General features: G+C 41.3%; 1 protein-coding gene across 6 annotated transcripts in view; it reads left to right on the top strand.

The window, feature by feature from the left end:
• NTRK2 (neurotrophic receptor tyrosine kinase 2) overlaps positions 1–18319 on the top strand; it is a 363188-nt gene that overhangs the window by 287139 nt on the left and 57730 nt on the right. For all 6 annotated transcript variants that reach the window (XM_066256974.1, XM_066256972.1, XM_066256973.1 and 3 more), the window contains 2 exons: positions 193–365; positions 5819–6053. In XM_066256974.1, coding sequence (XP_066113071.1) covers positions 193–365; positions 5819–6053 — 408 coding nt within the window. The remainder of the gene's footprint in view (positions 1–192; positions 366–5818; positions 6054–18319) is intronic.

Here is an 18319-nt window from a genome sequence, read left to right as displayed (position 1 = left end):
TTATTAATACAAGTGTCATTTCCTCAGGAATTAGGCCATTTCCCAATTTTTCATGTCATCAATGAGCTGAACTTCCATCCTGTCCTGGAACCTTAGGGCACACTGAAGGAATGCCTTCTCCATGCAACCTTCCCTTTGGTGTCCTTCATTTACGACATGCTGTTTTCTCCCCTCCCTGCCCCTCACCCCCAGACGCTGAAGGACGCTAGTGACAATGCCCGCAAGGACTTCCACCGCGAGGCAGAGCTGCTGACCAACCTCCAGCATGAGCACATTGTCAAGTTCTACGGTGTCTGCGTGGAGGGCGACCCGCTCATCATGGTCTTCGAGTACATGAAACACGGGGACCTGAACAAGTTCCTCAGGTACAGTGGGGTGAGAAAGGGGGAGGCAGGAGGTGGGCCTGAGGTGGGAGGAGGCCTCATGGTTCAGACAGCCTGGGTTAGAGCCTCCTAAGTCATGGCTGGCGCTCACTGGCTATTTTCTTTCTAAGAGAGCTGCCCCTCAGGTTGGACAGCTTGCAAAGCTTAGTAAATGTGCTGCCTGTGATTTTTGGGAGATGGTATAATTTAGGAGGAATAGGCACGATGTTAGGGGCAGGTAACCAATTTGCACCTTCCCTTGCTGGTCTTGTTTTCCTTATGTGTAAAAAAGGGTGTGATATTATCCACTTAAAGGGCTAGTGTCATTCATGACTGTGGTGATGGGAGGTAATTGATAAATGCCCCACACTCTTCTTCTCTGCCACATTTTCCTGGGACATTTATTATACCTTCCAGTCATGGCCACACCTACACTTCAGTTCCCCTCTGGTTTCCGTGGGTGCGGAAGTGGGCTTTCCTCCGAAATCGGTGCCAGCAGCTTCCTGAAGTTACTGGAAGGTTCAGAAACTGCGCAGTGTGGGTAACGAGTGAGTTACAGATAAGACAATAGAAGGGACAGTGCACTGCTGTGTTTGGAAATAGGATCACATGGCCATCTGGATCACTTTCACCATCTCTAGCCTCATGAATACATGTGTAACTTGGTTCTCCTTTGCTGGGACAGGTCCCCTTTCTCTGCTTTGCCTCTGATGGTGTGGGTGATGGAATGCCAGGTGAGATTAGGAATGTGGAGCCAATTCACGGTGTTCAGAAACAATCACCCTAATCCTGCATTAGCCAGTGTCAGCAAAGTTCTCCTTGTAGCTGGTAGGAGAGTACTCCTATCAGCTGGTGGTGATATATGATGGTGGCTCTGGCACATCGTCTTGCCAGACCTAATGTGAAAGGAGAAAAGGGGATTACATTTGGTTGAGGCCTAGCTGCTCATAGGAATATTTTTTCCTTGTTCTCATGCTCTAGGCTACTTCTTTAATTAAAAATGGTGTTTTACAAAAACTATAGCATAATAAATCCACATGTTCTCACCTGAATACAATTAAATGCTTTTGTAAATTCAGACTGTGTGTGTACATATAAAGATGCACCTCTGTGTGTGTGTGTGTGTGTGTTGATTCTTTCCTTTTTAGCTCCACCAACCTCCCCCGAGCTCTCCTTCCTGCCTTCCAAAACTAGCAGGCACCTGGTTCTCCCTTGGCATCTTGCATAGGGCATGAAGCTATTGGAAACTTCCTTGACTCAATTTCAGAATCTACTGAACTCTGGGAACAAGAGGTATTCCATGCCAAGAATCGGAATCTCGGGTGCAATACTGTGCTATGAACAGTCTATCGTCTCTCTCTGAAAGGGAGCCCAGCCCTTAAAGTGCCATGAATATTTCCCAAAGTCACTGGCACTGCCCTATGAAGACAGATGCCTTCTGTTTTCTTCCCACTCTTTTCATTCATCCAGAGGGCATCCACTGAGTACCCACATGGCCAGGCCTCTGCGAGGTTGACTGGGAAATGAGGGGGAAAACACAGACGTTGTTTTCAAGGAGATTAGAATTTCTCCGCGTAAAATCTTCCCAGAATTTCCTTCTAAGGAGGAAAAGATAAAAGGCTTCTCAAGCAATAAGAACTGATGTTTATGGAACCTTTCTAACTATTTTAACTGTTATAAATTGCATAAACTTTATAAACTATTATTACCATCGTTCTAATTTTATAGTTGAAGCAACTGAGCCACCCAGCTAGTGAGTTACAAGGCTGAGATTCAAACCCACAGCCTCTGGAACAAAACCCATAGTTTTTCACCACTGCAGTACTTCCCCTTGTGGTGCCTGTTAAAAGATCAGAAGGAAAGTGGTGCGCTATGGGATTCCAGAGCCAGAACAGTGCGGCTGAGTGCCTACCCTAACCCACACGGGAAGAGTGCAAGCCTGGGAAGGCTGAGCAGCCTCCCTGGTCAGAAGCCGGCTGAGCTTTCCTGCTCTCCATGCCAGGGTGCTGATGGTGCTTTTTCTGCTCTTGAAGCATGTTGTCCTGAAAGAGATACGTTTTTACTTCCAAGAACTTCAGGGTAACCTAGGGAGTGAAACAGAAGGCTGTTGTGTTAACTTTATTTATGCTTTTCTTAAAACTTGTTTAGGAGACTCATCTGCCCTCTATTTGCAGAGGGACTTTCTGCTGAAGGGAAGCATCTGGAGGCTCCTCCCATTAGAAGGAGGCTTGTTCAGATACTCAGAAACCAGCAGGCGCCTGCCTCACCCCACACACAGCGGCAGTAGTGCAGAAGGCTTTGGAGGGCTGCCAGCTTCCTGGCGCCCACTGAGTGTGGAGCTGAGGAAGGGGATTTGTGCAGAGGTGGCCTTTTGCACTGGCCTCTGTCTTTTCCTTTTCCCTGGAGTCTTTGCAATGGACAGATTCTTAGAAGGGTCTGTGGCAAATCGACAACTTACTTCACTCTTTGCACTAAATCTATGAAAATTTCATCGTGTCCTGGATTCTCTTGGGTATTTCAGGCTTTCTCGTGGTTTATGTGCTGCCCTCGGTCCTTCTCCTGGTATTGAGGTCACATAAGAGCTCGGCTCCTGTAATGAGTGAAAACATAATTACTTTCCCTCGCGTCTTAGTGCTGGGAAAGGTTGGGCCTGAGTAACCTTTAGTGAGGTGGGTAGGGCCAGTCCTGTGGAATCGCTAAGAATGCTGTCACAGGCCAATCACAAAAAAGAAATGCCCCAAGGGTAAAGTTCTGTTGTCACATCACAGCTCCATTTATTTTGTAAAGAGGATCTTTGTTGGCAAAGCCTTTCTCTGGTTTTTTTGTAAACAAAAAAATTATTAAATTTATTGGGATGACATTAGTTAATAAATTGTGTAGGTATCAAGTGTACAATTTGATAAAGACATCATCTGTATACTGTTTGTGTATTTGCCACCCACAGTCACCATATATGTGAGACCCCCTTTGCTCTTTGCATAAAGGTGAAAGGAGACAAAAACATTAAGAAAGAGAAGAAGACAATAGCTACTGCAATTTGGAAATGAGCTGACAGCATAAATAGGGGTAATTTGTGACAACAAAAACATAAAAGGGCCTGACCTGTGGTGGCGCAGTGGATAAAGCGTCAACCTGGAAATGCTGAGGTCGCCGGTTTGAAACCCTGGGCTTGCCTGGTCAAGGACATATGGGAGTTGATGCTTCCAGCTCCTCCCCCTTCTCTCTCTCTGTCTCTCCTCTCTAAAATTAATAAAAAAAAAAAAAAAAAAAAAAAAAAAAAAGGGGTGGAGGAGTAAAGGTCTGGCTTTTTGATGAAAGGTGCCAAAAAAGCAACTTCATTGTTCCTCACCTCAGTGTGCGCTTGGGAAGGTGCAGTCAGAGTCTCCACTTCACAGAATGAGGAAACAGGTCCAGACAAGTTCTGTAGCTCACCCTGACTCAGAGCTAGTGCCTTAGGACAGGATTCACATTCAATTCTGATACCCAGAGCCTTGCCTGCTGTCCTGCAAGACTTCTTGCTCCAGCCAGAGATTTTGAGCAGAAGAGATCCCCAAGGCATGTCCCGCTATTGCTCCTCAGTGTCGGGAGGAACAAGAGGAGGTCAGGAACTGCGGTTTGAGTAGAAGTGAAATAAATGTGTTAGGTCTTGCCACATGCAAAGAAAACAGGAAGCTTGTCCCTAGGAATGGTTCAATCAAATGGCTAGAGATAGAGGGGACCTAAATGATCATACAGCATAATATCCTTTTGTATTTCTGACTAAGGGGAAATCACACACTGGAGAAGTTAAAAGGCTTCCCCAGATCATGGTGCTAGACACCACTGAGACTGGGAAACTTTCTACCTTCTGTCCAGTGCTTCTTCTCTGAGAACACGAGAACAAGATCAGATGACAGCATGCTTTGGAAATCCAAGAAAGGGGGAATCCTGTGGGCTGGATCTGTGATGGACAGCGAGTAAATGCCTATATTTGAGATAACTCACCTCGTTTGAGGTGGGACTGGTGGGTGAGGGGAGGGGCAACACCGGATGAGGGTTCTTGGAGAATTCTGACTCTCTTATTTTCAAATACTCGTACAGCTCTGGAATCCTGGTGGTATATGCACCACTTTCAAATTCATTTAAAATCTTCTACATTTATTTTTTGTGCCTCAAACTCTCTGGAAAGAGATGTCATTGGCACTGACATGGGGAAGGAGGAAACCCGTGATGAGGCTTTTATTTCTTGCCCTGCAGCGCCCCCTCAGGCCACCAGGGGCAGTGACACCAATGTTGGTTCGCGTAGGGTTCCTGAGTGGGGACTGCTGGAACTGATTGTGTATCCTAATGCTGGGACCCTCCCCTCCCTGAAATACCTACCAGTGTTACATACCTTAAATCACTGATTTTCAACCAGTTGCGCCACAAGAATTTTTTTTAAACATGTAATATTTATTTTAGTCAGAAGCACTAACCTCTTTTCCCTTAAACTGTCAAATAAAAAAATATGACTACAGCCAACACAATAGCAATCTGTTATGAATAAATCAAAATTATAGCCTTTCTTGGCAAAAAAAATATATGTTTTGGTATGGTGCAGAATTTTGGTAATTAGTTTATGTGTGCCATGAGATTATAAAGGTTGAAAATCACTTCCTTGAATCATTCTACAACTGGGAAAAAGCTGGTGTGTAAGATAAGAGAAAGAGAAGATATAAAATATCATATTCTACCCTCCACCCCCTCAAAAAGTATAAATAATTAAACTTGCCCCCATGAAAGAATAAAGGTGGGGTGATTCAAAGGAGCGCTCCTATGTGTCTGTCGCCAGTGAGTGTGTTGAGCTAGAGGTCAGGGGGCACAAGGAGATGGTGTTGTTCACAGGAAATGAATGGACAAGCTAAGGATGCTCTGGGATTCTGCTGAGTTGGGCTTGTGATAGTTGAAGGCAGCTTGGAAACCATGCCCAGCTGCAGAGGTGGACTCGGAGAGGCCATAGGTGCCAGCTCTGGCCCTGGTGGGCGCTCTGGAGGGATCGTCCTGGGTGGGGAGTGCTCAGCCATAGCATGTGGTGGGAGGGAGAGCTCGATGGCATTGCTGTAGGCAGCTGAGCACCCTCCCTATTTTGGTTTTGTTGTTGGTTTTTTGGTTGTTTAGCTTCAGCTACCTACTGCTTTTTAGGTCAGGGTCTCTGGTCAGTGCCTGACCCCAGCATACTTCTGAAGCCACTAAAACATGAACAAGTCTGTATGTTGGGGGTGAGGGGGTACCATCCAGGCCCACTTGGCCCTGGGAATTCTAGACTCCCTGAGAACTGAAGCTGGGGTGCTTTGAAGTATAAACATGGGTGAAGCATCTTTCCCTCCTCTTTGTGCTGAGTTCGGCAGCATCTTTCAGCACCAGCAACTGACGGGGGCAAAAGGCCCCTCCAAGCAAAGTGTTCCAGCAGCAGCCAACTCCTTCCATGTTCTCTGCAGGGCACACGGACCTGACGCCGTGCTGATGGCTGAAGGCAACCCGCCGACAGAGCTGACGCAGTCGCAGATGCTGCACATCGCCCAGCAGATTGCAGCGGGCATGGTCTACCTGGCGTCCCAGCACTTCGTGCACCGAGACCTGGCCACTCGGAACTGCCTGGTTGGCGAGAACCTCCTGGTGAAAATTGGGGACTTCGGAATGTCCCGGGATGTATACAGCACTGACTACTACAGGGTGAGTGGCTGCGCCTTCCAGGTGACCCCGGAGCCCTGCTTCCCTGGGAGTCCCTGGTTGTATTACTTTGCTAGGGCTGCCATAACAAAGTACCATGGACAAGAGGCTTAAACAACCGAAGTTTATTTTCTCAAAGTCCAAGGTTAAGTTGACTGCAGCTTTGGTTTATTCTAAGGTTTCTCTCCTTAACTTGCAGACAGTACCTTCTCTCTGTGTCCTCACATGGTTTTTCCTCTGTGCGTGCACGAGCTGTCTCTCTGCATGTCTAAATTTCCTCTTCTTATGAGAACGCTAGTCTGACCATCCTAATGGCCTCATTTTAACTTAATCAGCTCTTCCAGGCCCTATCTCCAAATACATCCATATTCTGAGGTACCGGGGGTTAAGGTTTCAACACACACATTTGGGGAGCGCACAGTTCAGTCCACAACACCTATGCTTCTCTTTCCATGGCTTTTCAGGGCAGTGTGTGATGTCCCCGTGAGTAAAGTCTTCAGCCTGAGAATTTTGCCAGGGAAACCTGGGGGCTTGGGAAATTCCTGGAGGGCATGAGGTTAAAGGATTTGGAGTTTTGTACTTGATTCTTTGAAATTATGTTTGGAGCACTTGTTTGAGATTTGACCAAAGATGTACTTGTTCACAGAAAGAATAGTACACCAGATCTTGAAAGTTCTCACACAGCTCTATCTTGGTTGAAAGTGGATTAGCTGGTGGCCATCTTGGTGGGATGTGAGAAGTTCCATCCCGTCTGATTCTGAAGAGTCCCACCTAGCCTACCTGGGGTTCTGCCACTAGAAGCACGAAGGGATAGAGTTACAGACAATAATGCAAATCCACTGATTACCAAGAATTGGGCCCTTTGGCATGTTAGTTTTGTTAGCTGAGACCTTGGGACTTGGGTATGAGAGAAAAGAAATCCTTCTGGAAACCTTGAAGTCATGATATTGAGAGTGAAAGTCCAAGTTCTACCACCTCAAACTTTCAGTTTAGTTTTCTTGTTTTCTGGGAATTTCAAGTGGAGAAGAAGAGAATAGGAAATGAAAGGAATAAATGTGCTAAATGTGCTGTATGTGTATAGCCTAAGAAGATAAAATGTATAGCTTGACTTTCATAATAAGGTAGGACTGGTGAAGAAAATGCCTGCCTTCGTCTTTGCTCTGCCCTTGATGATTTCTTTTTGAGGAGGAGCCTTCTCAGGCTTTCCCCATAGTTCTCACCACAGTTTCACTCACCCCCAATGCCTCTGCACTTTAGCTGAGCCAACTTCGCCACAGTTAGTCTAGGACAGTGATTTTCAGCCAATGTGCCACAGCACACTGGTGTGTCACAAGACATTTTATTTATTCAGTTATTTAATTTACTGATTGATTTTAGAGAAAAGGAGAAACAGAAACATTGATTTGTTCCTGTATGTGCCCTGACCAGGAATTAAACTGCAACCTTTGCATATTGGGACGATACTCTAACCAACCAAGCTACCCTGCTAGAGTGCAAGCGTTTTGAAAACATGCAATAGCTGACTATTTAGTCAGGGCACTGACCTCTCTTCCCTTATATCATCAAATAAAAAAATGACAACAGCCAATACAATAATAGTGATTCAGTGTGAATGAATCAAAATTGCCCCTATTTTATTATCAGGTCAGCAAAAGTTATATCTTTTGGTGCACTGCAGAATTTTAGTAATAGTTTATGTGTGCCATAAGATGAAAAACTCTGAAAATCACTGCTCTAAGACAATGAATCCATTGCCTTGATGTATAGTCTTCTGTAGATCATTTTCTGAGGTTTTTTTCCTTTGTTACCTCCATAAATATTGTCCACATTTTGCAGAGCAAAAAGGATTAGAGACCAAATTTAAAAAAATTCTCTTTCTGTATTTTTAGAAAACATGAGCATAGTTTTAACTTCAAGTGTTCAACACGGAGCTTTAAAGCACCTGTCCTGAATCTAAGAATGGCTCGTTTGTTCTAGATATCTAAAATGGAGAGGGGTGCAGTGTTTTTAACCAACGGATACGTCTCGTTTGTTAGCTCTGCTTCCTTGGTGGGAGGTTGGGATGGGAGCATCTCCCTGTCTCAGGAGAAGGACATGGTGCTTTACTAAGGGAAAGCTTTGCTGATCTTCATGAGCCTCTAAAGGAGAAACATGTGACCCAAGCAACAGCATTCTCTTTAGCAATAAGTTAACCAAGGTCTCAGGGTGCCTAGCCCCAAGTAAGTGCCCAATAATTGTTTGTAACCATATCATTATCCAAATCTATAAAGTTATGCTTTATTTTTAAAGCCAGAACAGAACAAGGTGGAATCTAATGTCCTTTTCTACAACCTCTAAAAAACTGAAAAGCTCAACAGTTTGAAGATAAGCCACCCATTAAAAAGTTGGCAAAGGATTTAAATAGAGATGTCTCCAAAGAAAATATACAAATGGCCAATAAGCACATGAAGCAATGCTCAATATCATTAGTCATTAGGGAAATGTAAGTCAAAACCACAACGAGATATTACTTTATACCCACTGGGATGCCTATAATAAAAAGACAGAAAAAAAAACAAGTGTTACCAGGGATGTGGAGAAATTGGAACCTTCATAAACTGCTGGTGGGAATATAAAGTGGTGCAGCTGCTTTGGAAAACAATTTGGAAGTTCCTTGAAATGTTGACCACAGAGTCACCATAAAGCCAGCAATTCCACTCCTAGGTGTATACCCAAGAGAATAGAAATCATATGTTCATGCTAAAACTTGTATGCAGATGAAATAGAAGCATTATTCATAATAGCTGTAAAGTGAAAACAACTTAAGTATACATCAACTGATGAATAAATAGAAATATCATAATCTGTACAGTATAATATTATTTATAAATTAAAAGGAATGAAGTACTGATTCATGGTACAACATAGATGAACCTTAAAAACCTTATGGCAAGTGAAAGAAGACAGGCCTAAAATGTCACGTATTATATGATTTCATTTATATAAAATGTTCAGAATAGGCAAATCCATAGAGACAGAGGGTAGATTAGTAGTTGCCAGGGGCTAGAGGCAATGGAGAATGAGGAGTGACAGCTACTGGATATGAAATTTCTTTCTGGGATGATGAAAATATTCTGGAATTGTATAGTGGTTGTTTAGTAGATTTGAAAATACACTAAAAACCATTGAATATGTATGTTCAAAGGGTAAATATTATGGTATGTAAATTATATCTCAATTTTTAAATATTTGAAAAGTAAAATACTAGCAAAATAGCAACAACATTGGACATAAAGAGTTCGTCTTGGCTGTTTACACATTAAAGCACTGTCACTTGTATCTACCATATTTTATCATTTGTTAAAAAAGAAACCCTCCACTTAGATGACATAACCTGAAGTTCTTCCTTCTGAATTGATTGGAGAGAAGAATGATCCCCAGTTCCTTTATTTGTTAAATATTCTTGGAGCTATCCCAGTCATTAAGAAGTATGCTTCAGTTTCCATGTTTATTCAGCCCCTGTCCCATTCCCTGGTCACTACTCAGTGGCTGCAGGGTTTGTAATGTTCGCTTGGTTGTTTGTTCCCACTGAGGAGGAGAAGGAACCAGCCTCATGCTGGCCTCAGTTAATAGGTGGAAAAGGTGGGTGAGGGAGTGTCAGACCTGGCAATGTGATAGTAGACTAGGAAAACAAAGAAATGAGTGACTTCCATTTTGCCTTCTCTAAAATTTCAAAGTGATGATTCACCTTAGTTCCATGAAGGTATTTATCATCATGGAACTTGTTTGCAGAATATTTTTTGCATGTTAAAACATCAAAAGCACTATCAGTGGAATCAATTCCGTTGAGTTGATCAGATGGACAAGCAGAAGCTATTCTCTCTGTTTGTAGGTGAGCTCCAGAATGTTTCACAGTGACTATTTCCGAGAACACTCTTTGCTTTCATGTTAGTTATCTGCCTGTTGCATCATCTATAAGCTTGGCTTTAAACCCCTCCCCACCACGGTGTCTCTTTATCTGCTCCATCACGGCAGCTGGGAAATGTGTTCTCCTTACAGTTCAGGTTTCTCATTCACAGGAGCCTTTTCTTCCTTATTCTCCTCCAATCTTTGCCAAAAGCCTGTATCCTCCAAGGTTATGAGCTGCTGTAGCTGATGCAGCTCATCATCACTTACGTTATCCATCCTTTCCACCATAGTAATGGGGGAGGATTTGTGCATTAGCCAAAGCTATCTTATACTGAAAGATGGCGAGTAGGCCTGGAGTCCACTGTATTGAGGAGTAATGTGTCCCTTACCTTTAAGTAAAAACCAGTCCCACTGGCAGCCTGAGCCTTCTGATTGTGGAGGCTCGTGAGGTGACCACAGCTCTGTGCAATCCGGCACAGGACGGGTGAGTGGCAGCTGTCCTCCATCATGGGGAGCAGGCAGCACCAGGAAACGGCTGCCTCAGGCTTGCACCCTGTTGCAGCTGAGCTAATTATATCTTCCCAATGAAGGAAGAAATCGGAACACTCTATTTGCATTGAAACCAGCCTGATAGGGTGGGTCCAAAATTACTCTAGCATTTATGTCCTCTGAATCGTTTTAATTAGCTGCTTTGCAGTACTCTTCTTTTATTTCATTTCATTTCTTCCTTTTTCCTTCCCATCACTGGCAAAACCTGACATTTAGGAAATAGCTGAACCAGATTTTTGTCACATTCTGCTTATCACAGACCTAGGATCTCACACTACTTGGTCATTACTGTGCCACAGTAGATCCACTGGAATTTTTCCAATGTGTACTTTGGTGTTTTTTGCTGGGTGGGTCCCACGTGTGCTTAAAATGAATGTAATCTGCTGGTGAATAGAGGGCCCTAAACCTGTGAAATTCTAGCTTTTATGTCGTTCTCTTGTGGGCTTTAGGTTTATGTTGGAGTGGGAAATTCTATCCTTTAATTCATCACCACTTAAGAAGAAAAGAAAAAGAAGCAGAATAGGCAAATTGACTTAGGGTGAACATTTAACAAAGCAAATGAATATAACACAAGGCTGTGGTCAAAATTCTAAAGTGTTAAAAGGATACTAACAACGAAGTCCAAGAAATCATCTTTGGGAACTCAATCCCAGTGTGTAGGACACAGAGAGAAAAGAAGATGGGTTGTACTAAGATCAGCTGATAGAACAAGTAGCAGAAAGAACTGATTTGAAGTTCAGGACATTTCCATGTCCACTCTGGAGTAAGAAGAGTGATGAACTTGAAAATAAAATCCTGAACCACAGAGAAGAGAAGGCTTAGATCATTTAAGAGCTGGACAAACACATAAGACATAATTAAGAGTTAACTTTCATACTTCACTATTTGAAAAGGATGTGTTTATTTTTAAGCAGTATTTTCATGTAATATAAATATTTCTAGATAATATAGGTAGATAAACAGATTAGATAGATAAATAGAAAGATAGATAGATAATAGATGATAGATAGATGATAGATAGATGATAGGTAGGTAGGTAGATAGATAAAATGATAGATAGATAGATAGATAGATAGATAGATAGATAGATAGATAGATAGATAGATAGATCAGTCTTGACTCATTCCACAAATGTTTTTAGTGTGTGGTTATATAAAATGCCAATGTCATTCCCTCTGTGAGGAATATCATTGAATCTCCCTGGTGAATGCCTGCTAATTCTTAAGAGGCAGTTCCAGCTTCACCCAACCAGAGCAATTGCTTGCAAATCTGTGGTCTCTCAATACTTTGTGTGCACCAGCATTACAGCATAGAGCGCATTGCATCATGGAAATTTGTTCATGTATGTTTCTCACTAATATGAGAGCAGGGACAAGATAAGTCCTATACAACTTTGTATCCACACAAACTGTTTATACTAGGTAGCCAATTAGTGATTGTGGAACAGGACACATATTGGGAAAAATCACTCATTATAAGTGAGTCTTCTTAGCCTTGTTGATGACTCCAGAAGATACTCAGATTTACAGATGGGCCTGGCTCTGAGACTAGGAGCACTGACATTAGGAAATAAAGCTAAGTGTATAAGGATGTCCTTATCTCAGTTTCTTTTCAATGGAGAACTCAGAGCTAAACGTATTTGCATTGATACTATAGTAGAAAAACTTCCTTTGGTATACTCTGCCTAGAATCCTTAATAAACAGGCGCAGTGTTCCCTTTAAGAGAGAGTACTATTCTTTCCTGGAAAAGAAATGTCCTCTATGTCATTAACTTTCTTTGCATGCATCATTCCCTTATTTCCCCCCTCAATATATCTTACACAACGACTCTTAACTTTCACATGAGCTATTAGAGACCTTTCTGTTTGCAGTTTTTTGATTAAACTGGACCCAGAAACATAAGAGGTTATTTATGTTATGAAATCATCTTCAATTTATATCCTCTGCAACACTTAGAGAGAGCACAGTTTAGAGAAACTTGTCTGCTGGGGAGAAATCAGAACATTGAGATCAGGCTAATTCTATATTAAACTAGATTTACATAAATTGTTTTAAGATTCTGAATTGGCTTAGTTTGTATTCAAGCTTTGCTAAGAACCTTTTCCATATGCTCTGGAGTTACAATAGTGTTGGTGAGTGTCCGTTCATTCATTCATTCATTAAGCACATATTTATGAAACACTAAATGAGTTGCTGTGCTAGATACTTAAAGAATCCACATATAAAAAACACATAATCTGTGACTTGAAGGAGTTTTCAGACATGTGACAATATGATAAATGCAGTAATAAAGATAAGTACTGACAACACTAAAGGGGAAGCCACCAGCCTACTTTGGGAAATCAGAGTAGGGGTCATAAAGATAAGACATTTGAGCTGGTATTTAAGATATAAATCCTAAATTGTTCTATTGGCAAGAAGGCCCTGGGCCAAGAAGGGAGTGAGACATTTTTGGCTTAGGAGGTAGCATATGAAAAGAGATGGCAGTGTAAACATCACAGGGTATATGGCCAGGGAATGGGAACTCCTTTGCTTGTATCTGAGGTCACAAAGTAGTCTATTTAGGCTATTATCAGATTTCACAGGGACCTGTTTGCCATGCCAAAGACTTTGGATTTGGTCCTTTTGGCAGTGGGAAGCCACTGAGAGTTTTTACGCCAGAAAGTGACATGTCAGATTGTATTATGTCAGTTTATGAAAATAGATCCACCCAACAGATCCCCATTCCTGTACATACTTGATTGGTTTAGAGCTGTGTCTCTCAAACTGTATCTATGAGCTGTCAGTGGCTGTCCAGCAGTAAAAGAGATCTGTGATCACTAGGTAAACAATAATTTTCTTGCTCCGTAACTCCTCAAAGTCTTTAATCTGTACTGTGCTGTGTGGCCTTTTAAGAAATGTTATAAAAGTGGCTGAGGTCAACAAAGAAGAGTTGTCCTAGAGAACTTTTGCCCAGATCCCTGGTCCTATCCATTTCCCAACCATTGAAGACTGTTAGCAGGAGGTGGAATAAATCCTCTATGTTTTCTTCCCATCTTCTACTTCCTTTCTTCCTGAAGTCAATAGCACATCCACTTTGTACATAGAAGTACTATGGGTAGAAATTAAGTATTTGTTTAAATGCACTAGTAGGAAGGTAGATCATAAACCATTGACTTGGATGCACAGGAAGATTCTGATTTCTCAAAATACTGAGAGGTATCTTCAGCAGAGACTGTCTCCCTTTTCTTCCCCAGTTTTGAAGCAGTTAGGCCTCAGCTTTCTTATGCTAGTGACGTTTCTTACTTTGGTATTACTCAGACCAGAGTCCCTTAAAAAAGGAAGATAGCAACAAAGAATTAGTTGGGGCATAGAGGAAAGAGAATCAGACTGGGGTCCTAGAGGCAAAGGTTCAGATAGTTCGTTTGCCTTTTCTAATCTTATGATTTTATCAGTTAAGAATGCATTTAGCCAAAGGGACATATGCTACTAGTGGTGGCCTAAGCAGATAGGGAGTTGGTTTCACTCACATGACAAGAAGTTCACTGGTGGGCAGTTTCTCAATGGTTCAAAGGCTTGCCAGTGTCAGACCTATGGCTTGGCACTTGATATTGTCTTGGTTTTTCTCCTTCATGGCTACAAGATGAGTACAGCAACTCCAAGGATATCAAAACTGCAATTAGAGGAAGAAGGAGGCAAGGTGACTGCCGGGAGCAGATCGTTTCCCCCTGAACACCTTCTTCTCATTAGGAAATGTCTTTCTCAGAATGTCCTTTCTGGAAAAACTCCTCCTTGAACCTCATTGTCTACTAGGTGGGTCAAGACCAAGGGCTAAACTCACTTGCTCAGATCAACGTCTAATTATCAAAGACCTAGACAGACTGGGGTTCCATCATGGGGTAAAAAGAAAGTGAAAGCAAATGGTTTTAGGGAAAGAAAATAATGTCACTCTCACTTTATGTACCATCCTAGCTTCTGTTTCCTTATTTGCAGTGAACTCCTTCCTTTAAAGGTTGTTGAAGACAATAAATTGAAGTGGCACATAATCATTGCTTTTTGATCCTCAGTATGCAATGCTTCTTTTTAAATTAAAATGGTCTCTTTCTTACTGGTATTGAGCCATTTGATTATATGTGATCTGGTATACTTTTATCCTTATTTCTTATGCTTGGATTTCTTAGATTTGTGAGCTTATAGTTGTCATCAGTTTGAAAAAATTTTCTAACAATTGTTCAAATATTTTTTCTGTTCCCCTTTCTTACCTGATAGGGACTCCTCTTAAAGCCTCCTGAAGCTGTCTAATGACTCACTGAGCTCTTTTTATGTTTTTAGATTCTCTTTTCTTTGTGTGTTTCATTTTGGATAGTTCCTATTATTCTGTCTTCAACTTCTTTTACCCTTTCTTTTTCAATATCTAGTTTTTTTTATTACTTCTATCCAGTGTATTTTTTATCTTACACATTGTAGTTCTCATTTCTAGAAGTTCAACATGGTACTTCTAGTTATATTTTTAAGAATATGAATGCATTTATAAGTGTTTCAATATATTTGTTTGTAATTCTACCATGTATGTCAGTCCTGGATCAATTTTCATTGGTTGATTTTTCTCCTCATTACGGACCATATTTTTCTCCTGCTTTGTATGCCTGGTAATTTTAGATTGGATGCTAGATATTGTGAATTTTATCTTGTCAGGTCCCAGATATTTTTGCATTCTCATACATATTTTTGAGTTTATATTGCTTTGAAACAGTTTGATTCTTTGGTGTGTTGTTATTAAGATTAAGTAATACCAGACCAGTGGTTACTTTAGAGCTAATGATTCCCCAGGACTGATGCATAATCTACTGGCTACTCAATTCCCCATAAATCATGAGGTTTTTCACTCTGCTTCCTGGGAATCAGCACTAGTCCTGGTTCTGTGCGAGTACTGGGAACTGTTTTCACTGATCCCTTTGGATAGTTCTTTCCTAGCCACTGATAGCATCCTCACATGCATGCACTGATCAGTACTCTTCAGAATACTCGAGAGGCACCTTCTGTAGATATTCAGAGTTTTCTATGTATGCAACTCACTCTTCTTTGGCATTCTTCCCTTTGTACTCTAGCCACCTTGGCCTCCCCAAACTCCCAACTCTATCTTTTCAACTTAGATAGCATACTGCATTCCATCTGGGTTCCTCTCTCTGCCACCTTCAGTGAATTAAACTTGGTGATTATAGGACTCATTACAATTATTTCTCACCTATCAGGGGATTATTGTCCTTCATTGCCTGTTATCTAGTGTCTTAAAATAATTGTTTTATTTTAAATATATATTTAGGCCATATTTTGGTTGTTTCAGGTGAGAAGGCAAATCTGTTTTCTGTTACTCCACCTTGCCTAGAAGTAGAAGGCAGTTGCCATTAGTCTTAGTGATATGTCATTTCAAAAATCTATCAGTGAACCATTTATAAACTGCAGTGAAGAAAACAAGTTCTCCCACCTCTTTAGAACAGCTACTCCCTGTGAAAGCTTTTTCCCCCTTTTTAATTAAATAACTTACATTTACATAATACTTCTTCTACAATTAAAGTTTTCCTGCCTACACAAGATTATTACTTAAGTAGGAGAGTAGATTTTTTTCCATCTCCAGTGAATATTGAGCAAGAGGAAATTATCTTAGCTTTCCTGTTACCTCTGAGAGATTCCCCAGACTCCAAATGTGAATTGGTTCAAGAAAGCTTTGGAAAAGATGTGCGGACAGAATATTAATAATGCTCCCCACTTTTCACATTTCCCCACAGTCTTTGTCCTTTGGTCAGGGACAGAAAACCTTGAATGTGTAAATGATTGAATTAATCCAAGACAGTGTCATGTTTTATATATAATTTTTAGCCATGCCTCTTTAATATATAGATACCGAGTGAAACATGTCTGTTCCCTAAAGAAAACCACAGGTCTCCTGGGGAATAGAAACAAATAAATCACTCTAATATTAGGCAGTGTGATACATGTTGTAAAGAGTAGAAATAAATTGATTTTTACTGGGATATAAGATAAAATCTGAAAAATTCTTTGTAAGAAATAAGATTTGACCTGAGTCTTAAATGCAGAATAGCAGATGGGATGCTGTTGAACTTATAGACTGAAGTTATAAACAAGACTAAATGACCTGATTACAAGTGCTTCTTGGGAAGAACATGTATCTTATGATTTTGAACTCGATAATGCCTCACGCTACTAGACATTTCTAGGTTCTTCCTGATTATGATAATTGCCTAAAAAGAGATTCCAAGAAAGACTGTGTGATATTCTTCTTGGAAGTCTTTGAAAGTAAAGATGCTATCCACCATAGTGGGTCTTCCGAATGGAGATCCTAAGTCAAAGCATGACTTGACTTTGTCTTTCAACTCTCCATAAAACTTTCCTAGAATTCTATATTCACATAGTTATTTCTTATTTCTGCTTGGTCCATTTGTTCAGATATGGAAAACTATAAAACTCTAAGTCATTCACTTTGTATTGCATACAGATGTTGAATTACAAAACTGTACACCTGAAACGTATAATGTTATATAGCAATCTTACCTCGATTTAAAAAAGAAAACTCCAAGAGATTGTTACAACAACCTGACCTAATATTGGATTTGTATACAGACATTAAGAACACCAGACTGGGCCTGACCTGTGGTGGCACAGTGGAAAAAGCGTCGACCTGAAAATGCAGAGATTGCAGGTTCGAAACCCTGGGCTTGGCTGGTTAAGGCACATATGGGAGTTGATGCTTCCAACTCCTCCCCCCTTCTCTCTCTCTATATCTCTCTCCTCTCTCTTCCTCTCTGTCTCTCTCCTCTCTAAAAATGAATAAATAAAATTTTTTAAAAAACAACACCAGACTGGTCCCTCTGAGGAGCTGTATGTAGCTGCTCCTCTTGGTGATCGTCCACTAGTAGTCATAAGAACTTAGTGCAGCCATATAACCTGAGGAATTCTACTTATGAGACAAAAACAAATCCTCCAGCGGGATCTACTAAGAGAATTTTCAAACACAAAGTTGTCTGTCATACCCAACTGTGGGACAACTTCTCAAGTTCTTTTCACACTAATGGAGGCATCACAGTGTTATTTTATCTGGTAAGAGGGCCTCTCCCAGTACTGAGTTCCCAAGCTTGACTGAACGCCTGAATAGCTCAAACTGCTTTCTTCAAAATCTTGATTACAAGCCCTCACCTTAGATATATTTTCTGAGTTTGCATCTCTGGGAGATGAGAGTGGGAATTTATATTTTAAACAAGCTTCTTAGGTGAGTCTGATGTGTGATCTAGTTTAAGAATCATAATGACTCCTCTCAGCAGTGTGTACAGAAAGTAGCTATGGACATAACATCATTTCATCTATGCTAAAATTCAGATGGTAACATTACAAAAGATCTTAATCAGCACGCTGCAAAAACAGTTAGATGCTGTTAACAATTTTCTTGACCCGTTATTTGCCTGATGGGGACTTATTACATTAATTAATGTATTTTTAGGACTTCCAGTGGGAAAGATACCTTGAATTTTAAGCACCATACATGCTGCTTACCATCAGAACCTAGATTCATTGAACTATGGCATTTCCGAATTGGTAAATGAAGTATTTCTTGAGGATCTCCCCTCCTCCTAGGCAGCGAGCTCGGCTCGTTCTCTAGTTAAGCTTTATCAAAGACAACATGAGGCGAGAGAGAGAGAGAGAGAGAGAGAGAGAGAGAGAGAGAGAGAGAGAGAAAGCAGCAGGTTCAAATCGATGTGACATGTTCCTGGACAAGCCAATCTCGGAGCAGCGATGCCTCCCTCCTGCAGGGAGCCAGGGCTCCCCAGCTGTCTGGCAGT

Source organism: Saccopteryx bilineata, chromosome 2, assembly GCF_036850765.1.
Source record: "Saccopteryx bilineata isolate mSacBil1 chromosome 2, mSacBil1_pri_phased_curated, whole genome shotgun sequence".
Lineage (NCBI taxonomy): Eukaryota > Metazoa > Chordata > Mammalia > Chiroptera > Emballonuridae > Saccopteryx > Saccopteryx bilineata.
This window is presented reverse-complemented; position numbering and strand designations above follow the sequence as displayed.